Source organism: Crinia signifera, chromosome 2 (assembly GCF_055691185.1).
Source record: "Crinia signifera chromosome 2, ASM5569118v1, whole genome shotgun sequence".
NCBI classification, from domain to species: Eukaryota; Metazoa; Chordata; class Amphibia; order Anura; family Myobatrachidae; genus Crinia; species Crinia signifera.
The window spans coordinates 318,195,658-318,218,042 of NC_139218.1; the positions used below are offsets into that span (position 1 = coordinate 318,195,658).

General features: G+C 44.0%; 1 protein-coding gene across 1 annotated transcript; it reads right to left on the reverse strand.

Moving 5' to 3' along the window:
* Nucleotides 1-806: 806 nt before the first annotated feature.
* Nucleotides 807-22,300, reverse strand: PRKAG1 (protein kinase AMP-activated non-catalytic subunit gamma 1). Its single transcript, XM_083169082.1, has 13 exons — nt 22,186-22,300; nt 17,761-17,815; nt 17,571-17,677; nt 17,410-17,491; nt 17,270-17,328; nt 8,616-8,661; nt 8,395-8,449; nt 8,176-8,302; nt 7,929-8,094; nt 6,290-6,327; nt 6,064-6,210; nt 1,586-1,679; nt 807-1,499 (listed from the first exon to the last, which is right to left on the reverse strand). Exons 1-13 carry the CDS (start codon nt 22,192-22,194, stop codon nt 1,483-1,485), a joined length of 1,002 nt encoding a protein of 333 aa, XP_083025208.1. The 5' UTR covers nt 22,195-22,300; the 3' UTR covers nt 807-1,482.
* Nucleotides 22,301-22,385: the final 85 nt, after the last annotated feature.

Below are 22,385 nucleotides of genomic sequence, written 5' to 3' on the forward strand. Positions count from 1 at the left end.
GGAAAATTAGGAGTTATGGTAGAACTACCTTTGGTTAACTCCTTTTCCTTGAAGTTCCTGGGACCACAGGGATGACATCAGGGTTGTAGGTAGATCCAGAGGATCAGGCACCAATCTCCAAAGCTTTGGAAGTTCGCAGCATGCCTGACTCCTCTCCCCTTATAACCCCGCCTCCATGTACAGGACATCAGTTTTTTGTTGGTGCCTGCAGGAGGTACCGTTTAAATCCAGTTGTGGCCTCTGCACCTAAACTTGCATCACCAGAATCCCTAGCTGGTTCCGTGCAAGCTTTGACACAGGTTGTACACAAAGTTGCTCCTCTGGATCCACCTACAACCCCCTCATCCTTGTGGAACCAGGAACCCTAAAGAGGAAAGTGTAATCGGAAGCAGTTACTTGTCAGACTCTAACTGCTGGTGTTCCATTAAAATAATGACTATGCAGGAAACTCTCCTGTTTGCAATACAAGAATTTGAAATGACTTATTTTCAGTTATTACATTAATAATTTTTTGTTTAATAAATATATCTCAAACCCAGAGGTCTGCAAAATGAACAGGAGAACAGATCATTTGTTTATTGGCGATTTTCATCACATGCACGGAAACATTTCCAACTTTATTGCTTGTCCATTCTGCAGTTCTAAACATGAAGCTCTCCTACACTTACGTGTCCAGTAACAGTGCAGATCATGCCATATGAGCTGGGACTTTATATTTACCACACATTGTTGGCACATTATTCTAATGCTCAAACAACAAAATGGAACATTTACTGCAAAGTGATTAAAATAAAAAAATAATTCAATTATGAAAAAAGTGGATTTTATTAAACTGCATACAATTTTCTGGACATTTAAAAATATGAAAGACACTGAAGAAAACATTTATGTAATAAAATTTCCAATTTCAGCAATAGGGACTATACATTTGGATACAAATAATGGAATCTACTATGTCCAAGGGAGACCGTAAATGTAAAAACATATAAAAAGTGGCATGGGACACTGCATTCAGCCAAGTGCAAAGTATAAACAGACGTCTGTGAAATATGGTGGTAAGACCTTAATGCCTTTCATATGCAAACGTATCAGGGGTCACTATTGTGTACACTGGATCCAGACAGAAGTGCAAACGTTTGATGGCAGATACATCTACAACAGCCTTTTTCTTTCCTCCCGGGATACTGTGAGACAAAGCTGTACAAGTAATGCAAGTGTTCTGCATGTAGTAAAAAGGGACTCTGGCAAGTCCTCAATACTGTGTATGTTCTCACGAATATGAAACCAGTCCCTACTAATGCCTGAAGTATTGCTGAAGAACACTGCTGCAATATAGGAGGTCACTCAAAAGTGGACAAGTGGTGTATCTCCTCTTCCACTTCCGATGTCACAAGTATTGCTAATTCAAGATGCTGAGTTGTTGCAGGGACCTTGTGTATCACTAGGTGGCAGCAACCATATGGTGGAGAAAACTCATGTCAATCACAGACTCTTCTCATCTGCAATATTAAGAGATACATGGAAATAAGATGAAGAGTATAAACCAAAGCACATTTTTGTTTAATCCATCACTGAGAAATCTCACCTTCAGCTGTCACCACCAGGCACTGCAAAATGTCAGAGAGAGACACTATTCCTTTTGCTACATCGTTCTCATCCACCACCACCAACCTGTGCACCTAAGGGAAACAATGGTCAGAATATTATATATTTTTTTTTTTAAAACGCGAGTCCTAAGAAGTCAGACAGTAGAGAAATTACATAAGGGAAACCTGTCAAAAAATTTCTTGGACCACAGGCAATTTACATGGGGATTTAAAATTCACCTCATCCTCTTTAGCCAATCATTACATCAGTCAGTGAGTTCACGTAGAATCTTAAGCTGTGTCAAATAGAAACAAATAAGGCCAACCGGATACTAGCATGTATAAAAAGAGGTATGGAAAGTAGGGACTCGAAGGTAATCATGCCACTGTACAAAGCATTGGTTAGACCAGTGGTTCCCAAACTGTGGGGTGCCTCAGGACACTTGCAGGGGTGCCTTGGGTTGGTGGACCAGGATCAATTCCTATTATTAATGGTCAATGTAAAAGGCAAAACCAGTGCTTGTGGCTGCCAATCATAATATATGTGGACAAACAGAAGCAAATCCTGTCCCTCACCACATAACTGTGACATACACACACAATGTACTTAATTTAATTTTTTTTTTTTCAAAATTTCTCAATAAGAAACATTTGGCCTAGGGGGTGCCTTGAAAACATTTTGATGCTCTAGGGTGCAGTGATTCAAAAAAGTTTGGGAATCACTGGGTTAGACCACATCTGGAATATGGTGTACAATTCTGGACATCATAGAACTGGAAAAATCCAAAGAAGAGCAACAAAGCTAATAAAGGGAATGGAGAATTTAAGCTATGAGGACAGGTTGAACGAATTGGGATGGTTTACTCTAGAGAAGAGACGATTAAGGGGGGACATGCTTAACATGTACAAATATATCAGCGGCCAATATAAGGAACTTTTTACTGTAAGGAAGGACCTCTAGGACACGTGGGCATGAGCTCAAATTAGAGGAAAGATTTTGTTCCCTTAGAAGGAAACATTTTTTTACAGTCAGTGCTAGGGTGACCAACTCATCCCCTCCGGGACACATTAATTACACAGGTTCTGTGGCAGTTTAAAACCAGGTGAAATGGAGTCTTGAGGTGTGGCAGTTTAAAGCCAGCCACAGAACCTGTGTAATTAATGTGTGTCCCGGATTAAAGGGATGAGTTGGTCCCCTAATCAAGGCTGCAAAACTGGAATTCTCTCCTGGAGAGGTGGTGTCAGCAGAAGCAACAAATACATTTGAAATGAGATTGGACAAACATCTATATGCTAAAAACATCCTGGGTTACTAACAATAATCATAATCTTTCTTTAAAGACATCAGAAAGCACTAAGTAGAACTGGGATAAAAAAGCAGATTATACTCATTAATGTAACTACAGTATGTATACACGGGGAGGGGGAGGGGGGGGGGGGGGGGGGGCCCTCCTACCTCTATGTCGGTTTGTTTCTACCCAGTTTGTTTAATCACTGTTTCCAATTGTAAAGCGCAACGGAATATGCTGCACTATATAAGAAACTGTAAATAATTAAAATAAATGGTAACAGATTTAAAAAAAAAAAAAAAAAACACTATAAGAAAACTCTATGTCGATATGTGCTTTGCCAACGTTTTGCCACCTGAGTGACATCACAATCTGAATGAGCAGCTTGCCAACAAATGTGTTGTTCATATTTTACCATGCCAGTGGGCATAGAGGAAGAATATGACAGTCAAGCGCAGGTAGAGCACAGCAAAAACATGCGAGGGGACGTGGTACACATATACTGTGTCCATGTCAACATAGACAACAATTACCATGTCAAAGTTTTTCATGTGTCGACCATTTGGCTGTCGACCAATAGTAGTCAAGCTTTTGACTGTCGGCCTAAACACTGTCAACCTAAGGACCCAAACCCCTTCATGTCTATGGAGCCAATAAATGCCCCCAACTTGTCAACCCAAAGCTGGATGATTAAGCTTTTATGAAATGGTCAATATCTGCAGCAATGTGACTGGGTCCATCTGATGATATTCTAGCAGGCACATTTTAGTAGGTGCTATTTTAAATCCTGAACTGCTGAGCAGAGGTCAGAGGATGATGAATAAAAAAAAAAAAAAAAAAAAAAGTAAAAATAGAAATGGCAAATCTACTAAAGGAGAGGAACGTGCACCTTTCAATGGAAACTTAAAGTACCTGAACTTCTGTAATGCACCTCTATCCCATAGTGTTTTCAGTCACCCCATTGATGAAACAAAATGCACTACTACAGCCAACAAGACTGCTTTCACCATTAGTTTTGTTTTTGAGGGGCAAAGCAGACCATCACGAGATAAGAACTACTCTAGCTCAGCTCACGAATGTTAAAAAGAACTGACGCATAAAGGAGGATCTAATCTATTATATTATGCCTTAAACTATAAAAATCAGTTTAACTATTGATTTTATAAAAACTAGAAGTCAGTGAAACATTAACATTACCTGAGACTTCAGCACTCAGTCAAGAATATTTACACGGCAAAAATGTCATGTTTCATAAATAGAGCTTCAGCGAAGATAATACAGATAAACATAGTACAGGAAAATGAAGGTAACATAAAACAAGCCCTTGTTTGTTACCTTTGCTCTCTACCTTTAATGAATAATTGATTTACATTGTGTGTTACCTTATCATGAAACGGTCACTGAAAAACAATTCCTTTGCATAGCTTTCTTCCCAGTGTATAACTGCCCTAGTATATACTATACTAGATGAAGGACTTTTGTGCAGTGCCTAGAATCTCCAGTAATACGTCTGGGGGGGTTGAGCGGTTAGCCATGCTGCTCTATTAAACTCTTCTCTGCACAGTCTGAGTGGCCCCCGCTCAAGAATCCTTGAAAAAGTCATGACCCAGGACTTTCCTGTTTACTCACTCATTTCACTAACTTTCCTTAAGTATCCCATGCTCTCTGTATTTTATGAAAAGCTTTTCTGTATGTCATTGTTTCTGTACTGTATTATATTCATTCGATCTTTTAAACTGCTTGATCCCTATTGGAAAAAGTGTTATATACAGAAAAATTTTTAAAAAATATTTTTATTAACATCCACCATTATAATATTGTAGGTCATTCGAATGAGCAATATCTGCCTTATATTGCCATCTTTCAGTATCTAAATCGGACAAACATATTTTACCATCATCATCTGACATCAAAATATAGTCAAATCCCATTTCAAGTTCTATTAGTGATACAGTACTTTCTACCCAAGGGTCTTCATTCTGCTTGACTCCGTAAGCTTACAAAGTCCCAGAATGCCCACTTTGCCGAACAGCGCCTCACTGCATCCCTCGCAACCAGATGAGGTGATGTGTCCCCTCTCATGTGCCCACAACAGGAGAAAGCATTAGATGGTCGTCGACCAAGTGATTTCTCCTGCCTTCACAAGTGGAGACTGACTTATATTTGCAGGCAGCGGGATGAAGACAAGGCGGCCAGCTGATGCCATGTGACATCTGCCACCAGCCCCTGGCATACCTCCACCCACCCGCAATCCCATGGGAACACCCAGTGTTTTCATGGGGACGCCCATGAAACCGCTGGACGTCCCCATTGGCGACTACTGGGCATGCCACCCCACGCAGTCGGGGTTTGCGCATGTACAACCCCCGACCATCGGGGCAGGGGTAGATTTCGGTTCATTGGAATTGGCTCCAAGGTCCTCAGTGCCTCATTTTGTATCTTTTTTCATATACAGATATATCCGCATACATTGTTGCTGCCCTTCTTGGCATGTTAGGTCACATGAGACTCTGCCAACCTTGGGCGTCTTTTTTGCCACATAAAACTGGTATATCTGTATATTTCAGGTGTAAAATTACTAAAAATGAAGAGGTGACGTTGCCCATAGCCGTCTATCACTTTCCAGGATGCAATAGAGAATAGACAGAATTTGATTGGTTGCTATGGGCAACATCACCTCATCTTTAGAAGGTTTAGTAATTGTACTCTTCAATCTGTACATGAAGTGCTACAATTAGGGATGCCAATACCGCGCTCAGCTCAGATGTTGCCTGGCTGCACAGAGTGATGTTAGAGGTCATGCTGCGCAGCCACACACCAGCCGCCACCACCACCTACATTTAACCCCAGATGCCCTTCTCTACTGCATCCACCGGCTCCTGCCTAGCTGTCCTCCCACACTTCCCGATGCGTTTGGCCACCCAGTCTGCCCTCTGAAGGACTGCTTATATGCAGTTTCCAGCCTGGAGCTACAATCCCAGGATTGATAAAATGGCCCGGATCAGCCTCCCTAGCTACAATGTAGCAGCCACAGCTTTTGTCCTACACATGTTCTGAAGTAATTCCATGAAGACTGGATTTAAGAAATACTCCAGTAAACATTTATTGTTTGATTGTTCATTTTAAGGAAGATAACATTTCGGATCGGTATTTACTTTTTCCAATTATGTGATGATTAAACAACTTACCTCTGCCTCAACAAGCCTGTTAATGATGGTTTCAAGAGTTTCATGCTGGTAACATTTAAGAACACCTTCAAAGTAATGTGAACGATGTCCAAGAGCCTTGGTCACTGTGATATCCAAATTATTATAAGTCTTCTCAGCTGCTAAATTCTAGAAAGCAATACAAGGAAAAATTATTTCCTGAACATATTGACCACTAAGAGAAATCAGGAATATGACAGATACTTACGATAACATCAAACTTGGAATATATATCCACAACGCGCCCTGCCGATGCAAGAACAATTTATGGGAAACTATCAACAGATAATAAAGAAAATACATAAAGTATAGCATGCACTGTACACTAATCTGGTAGAAAAACATGGGAGTGGGAAATTAAATGCACATACTTAAAAATGTGGGAATAGTACAGTTATTGATCAAAAACAGAAGTAAAAGTATAGAATGTGTCAACTTGCATAAGTGTACTTCTCTGAATGAGGCCCTTATGCCCATCTTTTGTAGTGCTTCCTGGACAAATAGTCATTATCATTCTATTCATTATTACGAATTATGCTGTGTTTGCCAACAATAAACATACCGGTTTACAGGGCTAATTAGATAGACCCAGCAAAACTATTAGCAGTGGTAACTTACTGCTGCTAATAGGACACCAGCCTAAGTTTGGCTGGCTGTCCTCCTACTCAGCATCACCATCTCAGGATAGTAATAAACAGAAAAAGACTTTACTGTTAAATAAAGCATTTTTTCTATTGTAAACAAACTGTATTGTATTATTTTTATGCAAGGTTTCAATTATTTCTTACAGTTTTATTCAATCTGCTACTAAAAGCCCACAACAATTACATTGCGAAAACAAGGAAGATGGTGGATTCAGCATTAATGCAGTTTTAGCCTCCCACCCAATATATAGACTCCTTTCATATAATATAATCATGGGAGGTGCTGTACACAGAACACCGAGATTTTGGTTCTTTCCTAAAAAAAAATTGCCATGGAGAACACAAGGAGATGGACCATGGGTTAAAAAAAAATTAAAATAAAAAGGACTGCACTATAAAGTTAACTTTTCTGGGCAAATTTGGTTCCTCCTCCCCTATAACCTTCCCACTGCACAGGCCAGGCAGCACGAAAGGAAGAGGAGGAGAAACCACGCAGTGAGTCACACATGAGGGTGAGGAGCACAGTGTAACTGGGGACTGTAGTGGCCAGTAGAAATAAAGCTATGACTGCTTTGGAGAGAAGCCCCCACTGAGAGAGGGCCTGTCACCAAGAATAGCTCCCTGTCTGGCCTGTGACTGGATGCGGCTCCCTCCTGCTATGGTCACGTTGTTGGCAGCTCTGAGCCCACCGATGTTGGGTCTGAAGGACGGACAGGTGGTGTGCGAGCTCTGCAAGCAGCAGCTCCATTGCCCATTCACAGTGTATAAAACAAAACAAAAAACATGGAACTGAAAAGTTAACCCAGCCTCCTCCAGCACCTACTATACCCCATGGTCTATCTCCAGTGTCTTCCATGGCAGAGTAAGAAACATGGTGTATCAATACACACGGCGATTCTGTATGACCGCAGTGGCTACACAGTTGGTCAATTATTGAAGTACCTGTGATCATTTTCAGGCAGCAGCAGTATTAGCATTTTTCTGCCAAGTAGCTGCGTACAGGATCACGGGGCAAATGCATAAGTCAGTAAATCAGTCCCTACTTTATGTGTTGGCGAGTTGCAGGTTGTCTTAATGCTGACAACGGAAGGCTTTGTAAAAGATGCCCTAAGAGGTTTGCATTTGTTAGGCTCTTCGTTTGTGTGTAATATTTTTTACACAAGCACCAATTCAGATTAGCATTATAATTAATTTTAGATTTACCAGACTCATCCACAATAGGCAGAGCAGACACACGTCGCTGCACGAAAATTCCCAAAGCAACATAGACAGGAGTGTTGGGGTGGACCAGGGCAATGTTATCATAAGTCCCAATCCGCAGTTCTTTTAGAGTACGAGTCACAAAAGCTGGCTTCTCCAGTTCAGACATCTATAGGTAAAGCCAGAGAATAAGGTGTAAAAACGGCTTACAGCACAAAGAGCAAGGGTAGTAGGAAAGTCAGAAACTCACAAATAGCTTGAGGAACTTAAGAATGCGTTTGTGGGTTAAAATATACAGCGTATTTCCAGAGTCTGGAGAAATCACCGGTAGCCGATGAATACGGTTCTTAATCAGTGAGGACACTGCATCATACAGGCTAAAAGAAAATAAACCAATAGGAGTAAAGTTATGCAATGCAATACAGAATAGTTACAGAACAGTAAACAAGACAGTGAGACCAGTACTCACCTAGCATTGGGAGAGATGCTCACTAAAGGCTTGAAAGAATCTTGCAAATAGAGTTCTGAATAACAGACAATAAATGATTAAACTCAAAATTGGTCTACTCCTATAATTAGAAAAAAGATGGCACACAAGTGTTGCCTTATCTATGAACGTATCGACTTTGTTCCTTTACTATGAATGTGTAGTCATAGCAAACACTGACCATGAACCCAGTAATCACTCACCTCTCCAAGTCTCTATCTTATGCTCCTCCAACTCATAGATCTGAACCTGTAACACAAGATGCAAAGTAAGTACAAAGAGAAATCAATAATAGATCATAATCACTGGACACTCCTGCTACACAAACATACTAAGGCCACTGAGAGATAAAAGCACAAACATTTCTGTACTGTGCTGGACAGTATCATCTAATCATCACTTATTCCAGTATCCGGACGACTGACAGACAATATCTAGGTCGATCGTCAATATGCCGACATGGTCAAAAGGTTGAAATGGCTATGGCCTACACTTGAAGAGGTAGGCATCAGATTTTGAGATTTTCTTTATTTTTGGGAACTGTTAAAACATGGTCAAAAGGTCGAGACATGAAAAGGTCGACATAAGGGGTTGTTGAGTGGTTACTTTACCATCCACGTGTACTCTGAGTGGAAATGGTTAAAAAGTGTGCAGAGCGCAGTGTCAGTGAAACAAGGCACCTGGCCCAAAGCATGCGACGGAATGCAGAACACTAATTGGGGACCCCCCCCCCCAAAAAAAAACAAGTGAAAAATAACGTGTTAACCCTTTTGTGCATTGCAGCTCTGCAATAATAAGATCTTTGTAATCAGGGCAAGCCAAGGTGCCAGACACACTTTAAACAATTATAAGAACTATGTGCAATATAAACAACATGTATCACAACTAGGAATGCCAATCGCAGGATCCTGGGATTTGGCACCAAATTGGAGGGGTTTCCAATTCCAGGATTTAGGAATTAGATTGAGCATGCACCGGGCTGCTTCCGACCTAGTGGAATGGCTCTACACAGTGCGACGTAGTGAGAGGTCACACTGCACAGGACGCCGGCCGCACTACCCGCACTGTACTTAATGCCTGGCCGTACCCACACACAGGTGAGTAGGCGGGCGGATTTTTTTTTTTTTTTATTAGGAAAGTCAATCCAAGGATTAATTATTTTTTACACCCGAATCCCAGGACTGAAAAAAATCCCCCGGGAATGGCATCCATAATCACAACAAAGAGCAACATCACCCCATAAATGAAATGAATATACAAAATGCCCATAGACAACATACAGTAGGTCACACAACACATTGTACTCCTGGATGGAGCAATTCATCAGCAGGGCCTGCAAAAGCTCAAGCTAGAAGTCAAACCAGACATGGAGTTTGTAGTCATGAGATTGTAAATCACTATAGAATGGGTTGCAGTAAAAAAAGATACAAAAACCCTTGCGGGTCCCTGACATTTTGAGATACTGATTATTCTAGCCAAAGTTCTATCAATGCACACTTAAACTCTACAAGGAAATGTGACACGTAAGGACTTCCTCAGAAAAATAGGTGATGAAAGGGGAAGATGAAGATTCAGGGGCAAAGCGAATTTACCATCTGTGTTTTAAGTAATGCTGCCCATACACTGGTGAGATATTGCATGCAATCATTCGATTTTGACCACATGTAGCCAATAAATCGAATGATTGTATGCATTTTTAAAGGGACAGAAAGACGCAATGTATGGGCACACCATTGAATGAAGGGTCAATAGATCTTATGTGCTACACATAATATCTATCAAATTGCAATCTGCGGGTGGTGGGCAGAAGGAATGCTTTCAGGGGTGTGGGAGCTGGAGGGACCGCTGCCGACATGGGAGAAGGCGGGCAGAAGGCAGCATTGTAGCGTAGCACTAACTGGCAGCGAGGGTCAGTGGTGACGGCAGAAGTGTTAAACACTGGGCAGCCCTCTGATTGGCTGAGAAAGCTCAGCCGATCAGAGAACTGCCCAGTGTTTTAAATACTGCCACCACAGTAGCGCTAAGCTGGCGGCGGCAGTCAGCGGTGGTGGCAGAATTGTTTAAAACACTGGGCAGCCCTCTGATTGGCTGAGCTCTCTTTTCTCACAGTCCCCTTTAAGGAACTGACTGACTGGCAGCAGCAAGGCTCCTGTTATCAGCAACATGCCACTGGCCATCAGCACTGGGATGCAGCCTCACCTTCATTATCTAGGTCAGGGAACTTTTTACCCCAAAATATAATTTAGATACTCTGACATTACCCTCTTGATTTGAAAGGAGGGAAATCATAATTGTAATACACACTGTACCCCCAGAAATTGATGATGTATCCTTCTAGTACAATACACAGCCTGGCAGCCATTGATAATTACCATGTATGGCTGTGTGTGGTACAGAAAGGGGATTTTTGTAGGAACTTACCGTTCAAACACCTTTTTCTGATTCTATCCTGGTGACAGCTCAACCATAGGATGTAGGAGGGTCCGAAGCAGCCAGACACCTATGCTAAAGCTTTGAGAGGCAGGCTCCTCCCTTCTGCATCCCAGCATTCCTCAGTTCAACTTCCAGAGCACACTAGGATACATTAACTCAGTACAATGCCTGAACAGCTTATATGCACACTCATATAACCATAACATGACAACCCATGAAACAGCATTACATACTGAGCGTAAGGGAAGGATCGGGATCGCTGTGTCACCAGGATGGAATCAGAGAAAGGGATTCGAACGGTAAATTCTTACAAAAATCCCCTTTTCTTTCATCCATTCTGGTGACACAGCTCAACCATGTGATGTTCAAGAGCCGGTCCTTTGGGAGGGTACACTCAGGTCTGCAGTTCTCATCAATGCTCCGACACAAACTCATGGAACCTGTAAAATTCGTGAATGTGTGAACAGAGGACCAAGTGGCAGCCCTGCATACTTGCTATGCCGTAGCCCCGTGGCGCACAGCCCATGAAGCAGCAACCGACCTGTTGGTATGAGCATTAATTCTGGAGGGGACTGGTCTGCCAACTTTGGTATAAGCAAAGGCAATTACCGACCTAAACCAACGAGCAATGGTCTGCTTAGAAGCTGGAAAGCACCTTTTGTGTACATCACACAAGACCAATAGTAAAATCAGTTTTATGCAGCTCCTTCACTCTGTCCACATAAATGTGCAAAACGTGAACCACATCCAAATTCTTTAGTCTGTCCCTATTTCTGACCTCCTCAGGAGGCCTAAACACCGGAAGAACAAGCTCTTTGTTTAAATGAAAAGGAGACAACCTAAGGTAAAAATGTAGGAACTGTTCTCAGCATTGCCCTATCCTCATGGAATATCAAAAACGAAGACCTGCAAGATAGGGCCCCTAACTCAGACACACGCTTTGCAGAGGTGATTGCCAACAAAAAGGTAAATTTCCAAGTAACAAATTTCAGGTCAGCCGCCGACCTCAACAGTTCAAATAGAGGCTTCTGAAGGACCGACAACACCAAGGACAAATCCCAAGGTGCCACTGGTTGTTTAGAAGGAGGCTTCAGCCGATTAACTCCTTGGAGAAAGGTCTGTACCACCGGTAACAATGCCACTTTCTTTTGAAAGAAGATAGACAAGGCCGATAAGTGAACTTTCAAAGATTGGAGACTTAAGCACGAGGAGAATCCATCCTGTAAAAATTCTAGAAACTTTAAACCTAGACGTGTAAACTTTCTGCCGTTCACACCATCTAATGTAGGTTTTCCAAACCCTATAATAGTTGGCTGCAGAAAAGGGTTTTCTTGCATTAATCATAGTACAGATAACAGCTTCTGAGAAACCATTCTTCTTTAAGATAAAAGGTTTCAAGAGCCAGGCCATCAAATTTAGCCGAACTGATGTAAGAAAGGACCCTACCTGAGAAGTTCTGGCCGAAGAGGAAGACGCCACAACGCTGTTAACCTCAGAATGTTGGAATACCAAGATCTCCTTGGCCAATCCGGCGCTATCAGGATGACTCATACTCCTTGCGTCCTCACTCTCTTCAGAACCCAGGCCATCATGGGAAATGGCGGGAAGACTTATGCCATCCTAAAACCTCACGGTAATGTCATCCACCGCCCAAGCCAAAGGATCCCTGGTCCTCGCACAGAACCTGGGTACTTGACAATTGTGCTGGGACGCCATCAAGTCCACTACTGGAAGTCCCCAAAGAGCTACAATTTCCTGAAACGCTTGTGGTTGTAATGCCCATTCTCCTTCCAGAAGCTCCTCTCTGCTTAGGAAATCAGCTTCCACATTCTGAATTCCCGGAATGAAAACAGCAGATAAGGCTGGAACATTGGCCTCTGCCCACTCGAAGATCTGAGACATTTCCTTTATCGCCATCTTGCTGCGAGGGCCCCCATGGCATGGTCTGATTGGATCCGAATGAGAGATCCCCTCAGAATCTCTTCCGCCTGCAACAACGTCTTCCAGACTGCCCGCATTTCCAGTACATTGATCAGCAAGGACGATTCTTCCCTGGACCATAGGCCCTGCAATCACAACTCCAGGGCCACTGCTCCCCAGCCCCTGAGATTGGCATTGGTGGTGACCACCAGCCAATCCCATGACCCAAGAGAACGACCCAATTGGAGAGACTCCACATCCGTCCACCAGAGTAAAGCAGTCCGCGTTTCTGGTGTCCAGATAACCTTCTCCGTTTTCATGGTCTTGGGATTCCCTGACCAACATGCCAATGTGTTCCATTGAAACAGCCTTGAATGGAATCTGGCATACTGAAGAGTCTCCAAAGTCGCCACCATCTTGCCCAGTAGTTTTCATGGTCTTGGGATTCCCTGACCAACATGCCAATGTGTTCTATTGAAACAGCCTTGAATGGAATCTGGCATACTGAAGAGTCTCCAAAGTCGCCACCATCTTGCCCAGTAGTTTCAGGAAATGCCATACTGATGGGCCGGGTGACTGCAGAATGATTCAGACTAGTTGACAAATGTCCCTGGCCTTTAATTCCGGGAGGAATACACAATGAAGATGTGTATCCAGTATGACTCCCAAAAACTGAAGAAGTCTCTGCGCTGGGACGCAGCTGGGACTTTGGTAGATTTAAAATCCACCCTTGGCTCTGCAAAAATTGAATAGCCTCTGACAAACTTTGCTGCAGTTTCTCTGCTGACTCTGTTTTGAACAAAAGGTCGTCCAAATACGGGATGATTACAATCACCCGGAGTCTGAGAGCTGCTCCCATGACTGCCATTATTTTCGTGAACACCCTTGGAGCTGTAGCCAGCCCAAAGGGAAGAGCCCAAAATTGCAGATGCGTCGCCTATTGCGAAACGCAGTAAAGGCTGATGTTACGCATATTAGGTAAGGATCCTGGCCGGATAAGGCCCAAGCATCCCGGTACTGCAAGAGGCGACCCCCCACTCTGATTCCAGATTGGGGAGCCTCTGGCCCGTCATGCGGAGGGCTTCTCCTCAGTCTTGGATTTGGGAGCTTTTCCAGCAACAAATCTTCCTCTGCCGGATTATCCTCTGGAGGACAGCCCCCCCACTAAAAGAGGGACGAAAGGACGAGCGAAAAGCCGCAAAACCGGAGGAACCCTGTTTGGCTGCTGGAGTAGGAAGAAATGTACTCTCCCTGTTGCTTGTTTAATGAGGGATTCCAATTCCGAACCAAAAACCAACTCCCCTTTAAAAGCCAATGCTTCCAGAGACTGCTTGGATTCATTGTCAGCATCCCATGCTTTTAGCCACAAGGCTCTCCTTGCGGTCACTGAATGGCTGACACCTTTCGCCATTTTGACTCCCTCTTCACCAGCCTCACATGTGTATTCTGCCGCCGTCTTCAGCTTTTCAGCTAAGGCAAAGGCTTCTGAATCTGGCTGCAGTAAGGCACAAAGGTTATTTGCCCATGCCATCATGGCCTTGGAAACCCAGGCTGACGCAATAATGGGTCTAAGTGTAAAACCAACACCTTCAAAAACGGCTTTCAAACAACCCTCTAACTTTTTATCAGCAGGGTCCTTAAAAGCAGCACCCCCTTGCACAGGCAAAGCCATTGCTATAAATAGCCTAGCGACCGGGGCATCTACCAGTGGGACTTTCTCCCACAATTTTACATGCTCTTCAGGCATGGGGTACAGGTTCAAAAACCTCTTCAGCATGAGGAGTCTCTTATCGGGTGTAATTCCTGCATGCCTTCATCTGAAGGAAAAAATGACTGCATCTCTGCGCTGTCTTTTGAACACTCCCTGCTGTGGAGCCTTATTCACTTCAGACAATTTTAATGCCTGTTTTACAGCCAAAATTAAATCTTCAATACCAGGGACAGATGCATCCATCTCTTCCCTCGGATCCCATGACATGTCTGCCCCACACTCCCCCTCCTCCTCAGAATCTACATTTGGGATAGGAGGGGTGGATAAAGGAAGTCTGGGAGAAACCTCAGACTCCTTAGTAAACTGCTCCATAAAGGCATTAAACTTGTGTACACCACGAGCAGTGTCGTGCATCACTTGTAAAAATGGGGTGTGGTATAGGGTTCCGACAGTCATTAGCCCGACGTCGGGATCCCGACTGGCCGGACTCAGACAGCATGGCGTAAAAATGCAGGGTCCCTTTGTGAGGGGGGGAATGGAGCCAACAGAATGTTGAGAGGACAACAATGGTCTGGGAGATCTGACCAAATCATCTCTCTGCCTGTTTAAAGCTTGCACTAAAGCAGACACAGACTTTCCCAGAGCAGCTGCCCATGCAGGCTCTGTTTGCTCAGCCCTCTGGGCACAGACTCACATATAGGGCATATATCCTCATGGTCCATCTGTTCAGGTGTTAAGTTAAGCCCACAAAATGTGCAGCTAATTAACATGGCCAACGCTCCCTCCCCCATCTCCGTGGTCAGCAGGCATGTTGTCGCCTCAGAAGAAACTTGTCAGCATTAAAGAATCTACTTCCAGCTCCGCACAGTATGGGATGAAAGGGTGCCAGGGCAGAGTGAAGGAATAGACCAAAGTCCATGCTACAGCGGGGTATGAGGCTTTTTGGCGCCTTTTTTCCCGTGAGCAGCTCCTATAGAATGTTTCCTCTGTTTCCTATGTTTCCCCTTGAATGGGGATCACTTGGAATCGCCTAGAAAACTGAGCTCCTGTAACAGGCTGTGATCTCCGCAGAGTTCAGCCTGTAAACCCTTCCAAAATGGTGGGTGCCATCCTATGCATGGAGTCGGCTCCGGGGTTCCCCAGGGTCCAGGAAACCTCTTTTAAGGAGGTTTGAGTGCTGTGCTGAGAGACCAGACAGCGTCTCTCAGCACACGGGGAGCTGACAGGAAGCACTTCTGTCAGCCCCTGCTGCGCTGTCAGTGTGAGGAAACTTCCCCTGGAAGCCTCACATCGTTTTTTTATTAATATTTCATCTTAGTGCAGGCACAAACCCCATAGCTACTCTATCTACTGGCTGCAGCAGCCGCCCTTCAGCATAGCACCAACTCCAGTGGGCACCTAAAACAAACTGAGGAATGCAGAAGGGAGGAGTCTGCCTCTCAAAGCTTTAGCATAGGTGTCTGGCTCCGTCGGCCCCTCCTACATCCCATGGTTGAGCTGTGTCACCAGGATGGATGAAAGAGAAATTTGTACCACACACAGCCATACATGGTAATCATCCATCAATGGCTGCCAGGCTGTGTGTGTGTGTGGTATAGCCATTGATAATGTGACATCCAGGCAACTATTAGTGTCAGTATTTCAATATGATAAAGATGATATAGTGACAGTCTGTGTAAAATGTTTTCCCTAGACTAGAGATGGGTATACCTTGACAGGAACCTACTGTATAACCAGGCAAAGAAACACTGTGCCGCAGCAGCAGTACAGACTGCGCACTGCCGAGATGGCACAGCAACTAGTTGACTCTACTAAATGGTGGACTTGGAGGCGGGGCCCAGGGCATCACACAAGGAAGTGTGCTACACATTTAAAACTTATAATGGTTAGCATTACTGCCTCACAGCACCGAGGACATGGGATCGATTCCCACCATGGGGGTTTTTCTAGTTCACTCGCAAAAGGCACAATCACTCTCTAACGGACAAAACCATGTGCACTGCAGGTGGGGCTGATGTAACATGTGCAGAGAGAGTTAGATTTGGGTGTTTTATTGTTTCTGTGCAGGGTAGAATACTGGCTGCTTTGTTTTTACACCGCAACATAGATATCAGTTTAAAGTACAAACCCCACCCAAATGTAACTCTCTCTGCACATGTTACATCAGCCCCACCTGCAGTGCATATGGTTTTGTCCGTTAGAGAGTGATTGTGCCTTTGCAAGTGAACTAGAATAATCCCCTATGGCCCTAACTGTGCCGAGTTTGTATATTCTCCCCGTATCTGCATGGGTTTCCTCCCACAATCCAAAAATATACTGGTAGGTTAATTGGCTCCTAACAAAAATTAACCCTAGAATGTCTGTGTGCGTGTACATGTGGTAGGGAATATAGATTGCAAGCTGCACTGGGGCTTGGACTGATGTGAAGGTTTAAATATTCTCTGTAAAGCGCTGCGGAATAGGTGTGCGCTATATAAGAAACTTAATAAATAAATACACATGGGCCTGCGTCAGATCCTTGTACACTACAGTACTGTTACACAAAGAGCCGGGCATGCATATAGAATCTATATATATGCAATGAAATTAAATTCCTGGGGTAATGGACAGACTTGCTGCCGAGACACATATGCCTGGCTGTGTTTCGGCAGTGCGACCGTCCATTACTCCCAGGAATTTTTAAGCCATTTGACAGTGACAGGTAACAGAGACCTGCGCACAAGAGGACTTCACATAATTATGAAGAAACGCGAACAGAGAATTGTTGTCACTAGCGGGAAAGGCAAAACTTACCATGGAAGATTTATAGTACCGATGGAGTATATTGATGAAGTCGGTGATGGTAAGCATGCCTTTTTCCAGAAAGAAAAGAAAAAAAAGTCAAACAATAGTGTTTTTTAAAACATTGTTTCTCAGAAAATCGGTTGGCCTACCTACAAAGCTTTGCTTCGTGCTATCCCACAAAGGTGCTGCTCTGACACCATTGCTGACCAGGGCAAAGAATGCCTTTTTAACCTGCAAAGTAGAATGGAAATTAGATCCCAAGTCTTTCAAGCAAAGTCCTGGAAGGCGAACATATGGTAACACTGCTCACCTGTAGGGATGTATCAAACACAACAAGCTTTGAGCTGATTGGGATGAGATCATAGCATTTGTGATTCTTCATAAACCTTGTGTAGACTCCACTGTCTGATTCCAACCCTGAAGATAAAGTGGATGAGAAATCTAAGCCCACTACTAAAACACTATGGATATTGCTTGGGCACACTAGCCATCAAACGTACCTTCTGAAGGAAACAAACATTTTCCTTCAACATTGGGTTCAATCACAACAGATCCCTGAAATATAAGAAACAACCATAAAAACAAAATGTTTAGTGCTAGATTGTTTTGGCGCCATCATGTACGTGGCAGCTGGGATTCAATGTTTTACACTTTCACTACCAGAGGTTTTACACCTACACTAGTGTTCCCGCTAGGCTTATTTCACAGGGCGCAGCGCCCTGCCCCTTTATAATCCGCCAAATCCCGCCCTGCCCATTTTTGCCCACCCTGCGCCCTGCACAGTTAATTGGCGCTGAAAAATTACTGTCCCTCGCTGCCTGCAGACAGTGTATGCCGCTGAGCGTGGCAGCGTGTGAACACTACCCCAACTCAGCCCCTAGCCACGCTGACAGTTCCGCCCACCTCAGCCCTGGTGTGGTGACTAGTGTATGCTGCTGCTGAGCGCGGCAGCATGTGGATTCTTCCCCCTCAGCCCTGCACTCTCCAGCCGCGCTGACAGTCCCGCCCTCCTCAGCCCGAGGCGCGGTGACTGACAGCGTAGTAGTCCTGCCCTCCTCAGCCCTGCAGCACGGAAAGCTTGGCGGGTGAGGGGGGCGCCGCTAAGCCGGGTATATGCTAGCCTCTGTCGGCTATTCCCCACGCCAGCATATGCCCGCCGGAACCGGCTCTGGCTGTGGAAACAGAGGGCTAGGAGTGCGGGCAATGCTCTCCTCCTCTGTGCTCTCCTCCTCTGTGCTATTCAGCGGCACCTGCTCCTGCACATATTATTTTTGTTTTATCCTGATGAAAAAGCCGCATCGGCTTTGAAATGTTGATGCTGAAATAAACACTTTTTGTGAAGCCCGCTGAGTGCCGCATGGTTCCTGGACAGGGAACACCCCACGAGAGATAGAGATATATATATATATATATATATATATATATATATATATATATATATATATATATATATATATATATATATATATATATATATATATATATATATATATATATATATATATATATATATATATATATATATACATACATACATACATACATACATACATACATACATACATACACACACACAGGGGGCCCAGCACTCACTACAACAAACTAACTCACCTTAACATTCAAATAATCAATAAATAAATAATGGGGTTTTAGTTCATGAATTGATCAATGCATTTAAGCTTGCAGCCCATCGCCGGTTTTCTTGGGAACCTGGCACCTGCTTACACATCATAGCTAAAATGAACATGTGTTTTTTTTTCTGGGTTAATGCTCAACTGCCAAGTAACTTATGGCTTTTATAAGGTGAGACAATCCCAAACACAGCACCTGAATTAGTATTAAAGGGGCAGCTGTCACAGGTTTTAGGTAAATGAGCTTATCTAGGGTGCATGAGAAAGCTATGATCACAGTAACAGAGGTTAATTAAAAATCAACCCAAATATATAGATACAGAAGTAACAACACACTCGCCATTCCTAGGAATGGGGTGCAAATTTCCTGTACAATTTGGTATAAAGATTTCAATTTGCTGAAAAGCACTTGGGGCTATATATTTTCAACCATTAATACAGAGTATAAGAAGCAACCATTTAACACCTTTTATAACCTACAGCACTTTCCTTATGGCCACTAGTAACCTTTTACATCAGTGGTGTCAAACTCACGGCCCTTCAGCTGTTGTGGAACTTCACGTCCCAGCATGCCCTGCCACAGTTTTAGCAATCCATTACATAAAATCTGTGACAGTACATGCTGGGCCGTATAGTTGGAGGGCCATGAGTTTGACACCACTGTTTTACATGGTCCTATCTCAGATGTCACTTTTTCGGGGGTCCAGGATGATTTCTCCTCTTTATCATAAACTGGATGCACACTATAAGTGTATCTTTCCAGTCTGGCTGGTTGAAACGAGAACCTGGGACTGTCTGGGTACAAATTGCAATCCTCCATTTAAGCCCCATAAACATGGGGCGACTGAGCATCTGTGCAAAGCCATGCAGTTAAGCACAGATCACTCAGCGCTGCACCAGCGATGTGTGCTGAGCAATCTGTCACGGACAGCACTGGCGATGACAAGATTTATACTGCACGCAAATCAGTATAAATCTAGTCCACACTAGTCATGGGCAAGACGGTTCATTGGAATGAGTTGAGCCGCACGGCTCAGGTCAGTTAAGTGTGTTGAGACAGTGACTCGGCTCTCGAGTCACTACTCATATGTAATTACAGGCACAGGGAGACAGTGCACGGCTCACAGCACACTCAGGGAGTAGCAGAGGCTCTGTCCCTCAGTATGTGCTGTGTCCCGGCAGACAGGAAGTAAGTTAGTGGCTGGGCTCATGAGTAGTGTGGAATTGCAGGCACAGGGAGACAGTGCACGGCTCACAGCATAGACTTAACTTGGACCCAGCTGTTACTGCACTCTCCTTTCTCCTGCAGAGCCTGACGATTCAGAGAGGAGGGGCTGAGCTTACTATGCTATAATGCTGCTGCTGCTGCTGCCTCGGCTCTTGCCACAGTGAATAACTTGAATCATGTATTCAGCTTAATGGTTCGAGTCACTGAGTCGAGGCAGCGATTCACTAGCCATCTCTAGTCCACACATAGCCATTGCCAGGTGCTGTACATGGGGAGAGATCCGTTCTTCATTTCTAAGCTATCTAGTCAGATCACTTAGATATGGGTCTTTAATAAACCCATGGGTATGCCTTATAACTCCCAAAAGCTGGAAATGGAAAGAAATTACCACATTTTCATTCCAACCAATCAGATTGGAAAGATGCTCTTATAGCCTGTATCCAGCTATAATCTTGTTATTGTTATAGTGTCCTGGACAAAAGTCTTGGTGCAATCACACTGACCCATGTGACGAGTGATCTAGCTAGACTAGTCTATACCTTTTTCTGAAAGCTATCCAAAATTGACCTGCCTGCAGAGTCGATGAACAACCTTGATGAGTAACAACTCACAGGTACGCACATCATCATTCATAGCAAACACACTGGTTCATTTAGGCCCTTTTGAACAATACTGGTCAAAATATTGTTCATATTGGCCAAAAAAACAGTAATCGTATATGGAGATAGTTTCATAAAACTCACATGAATACGGGCATCTAGAGAAATCAGAGATCCATTTAGAGATACAAACTCACTGTTCTTATTTGGCCATACAATGCTGCAATGTCTCGCAGCAGTCCACGGCCACCCAATACCCCGCGAGCCAATCAGGACCTTCCCGTGCTGCAGGGACGAATGCAATCCATCACAATGTGACAGATCGCATGCGTCCCTTCTCCCCACACATGGCCCACCACCGGGAGGGAGGTCCGGTGACGTGCAGGTCCAACCACCGATGCTCATCGGACCTGAGAGGACATCAAACTTACCTGATTTGGGCCGATGTGATGGCCCGAATCATCAGAATTGGCTCAATGTATGAGCACCTTTAAGGTGCACAAAAGTAAATATTCAAACAATTGTCCAATTTTTAATCCTATATAATACATAAAAGTTGATTGTGGTTCATATGTACTAAGCATGAAAAGTGATAAAATGGAGAGTAATAAACCACCAACCAATCAGCTCCTACCTGTCATGTTACAGGTGGTGTTTGAAACATGACAGGTAGGAGCCGATTGGCTGGTGGTTTATCACTTTCTGCAGCTTAGTACACCTCACCCTTTATCCATGTCTAGCAGACTTGTATTTAACTTGTACAGTGTGGTGCTGTTACCTAAAACTATCGTGTGGACATAGATCAGTTATTCTCATTTTAACAGCATCAAGCTGAAACAGTCTTGCGATCATAAAGGGCACCCTGAATATCTGTCAGCAAGTACATTGAGTTTAGCTGGTTATTCTGCCTTCGGGCAGATAAACCTGCTTTTCCTTAAAATAAAGTCCCACCCACACCTGCATTTCCTAACCCATTGTTTTATACCTGTATATAGGGATTGCTGGGAGTACTCCAGATAATTGCTACGAACTATAACAGCACGTTCTCGCATTATATGACGTCTGGCTACAGAACTTTCATTGCTGGAAGTTACAATGTTTCTACAAGTACATACACTATAAATAGAAAACTGGAGACAATCAATCAGCCTGTTCTCACATAATAAGGGTGACCTCCTGACTCCTAGCTAGAGCCACTGTAATCCGTCAGCAATCTGTTACCCTTCAGCTGATTACAGGAAGCCGGGAGTCACCTGTGGGCGTCCCGGGCTACACAACCCGGTAGCAGCGGTGTGACACGCAGCCGAAACATAATATAGAGCCATCAGCACTGTAAGCCATATACGGAGCGGAGTACTAGGTAGTCCAACACAGTGGCACTAGCAGCGGCGGCAGCGCAAGACCCAGCTTCAACGAAGCCCGTCCAACATAGCAACACAGAACATGCACCGCTACACAGCCTCTCACCGGCTCCATGACTGCCTTTTCATCTGTAATGCGCTCGCTCTGCACCTCACTTCCGGCTTTGTCCGACACCTGATCTCCCGCCTCATACGTCACATCCTTAGACCTAACTTCCGGGAATGACGCCAATAAACCACCATCTTGAACGGGGCAGTATGCCACAAACTAAAGACAAATAATAGCAATAGAACACGAAACTACAA

Bases quoted from the DNA above. Each gene is read 5' to 3' on its own strand.
- PRKAG1 (XM_083169082.1), bottom strand. The intron at 17,678-17,760 runs GTACGTTTGATG...CTTTATCTTCAG, and splicing joins ATGTTTGTTTCCTTCAGAAG to GGTTGGAATCAGACAGTGGA. The intron at 17,492-17,570 runs GTGAGCAGTGTT...TCTACTTTGCAG, and splicing joins TGTTTGATACATCCCTACAG to GTTAAAAAGGCATTCTTTGC.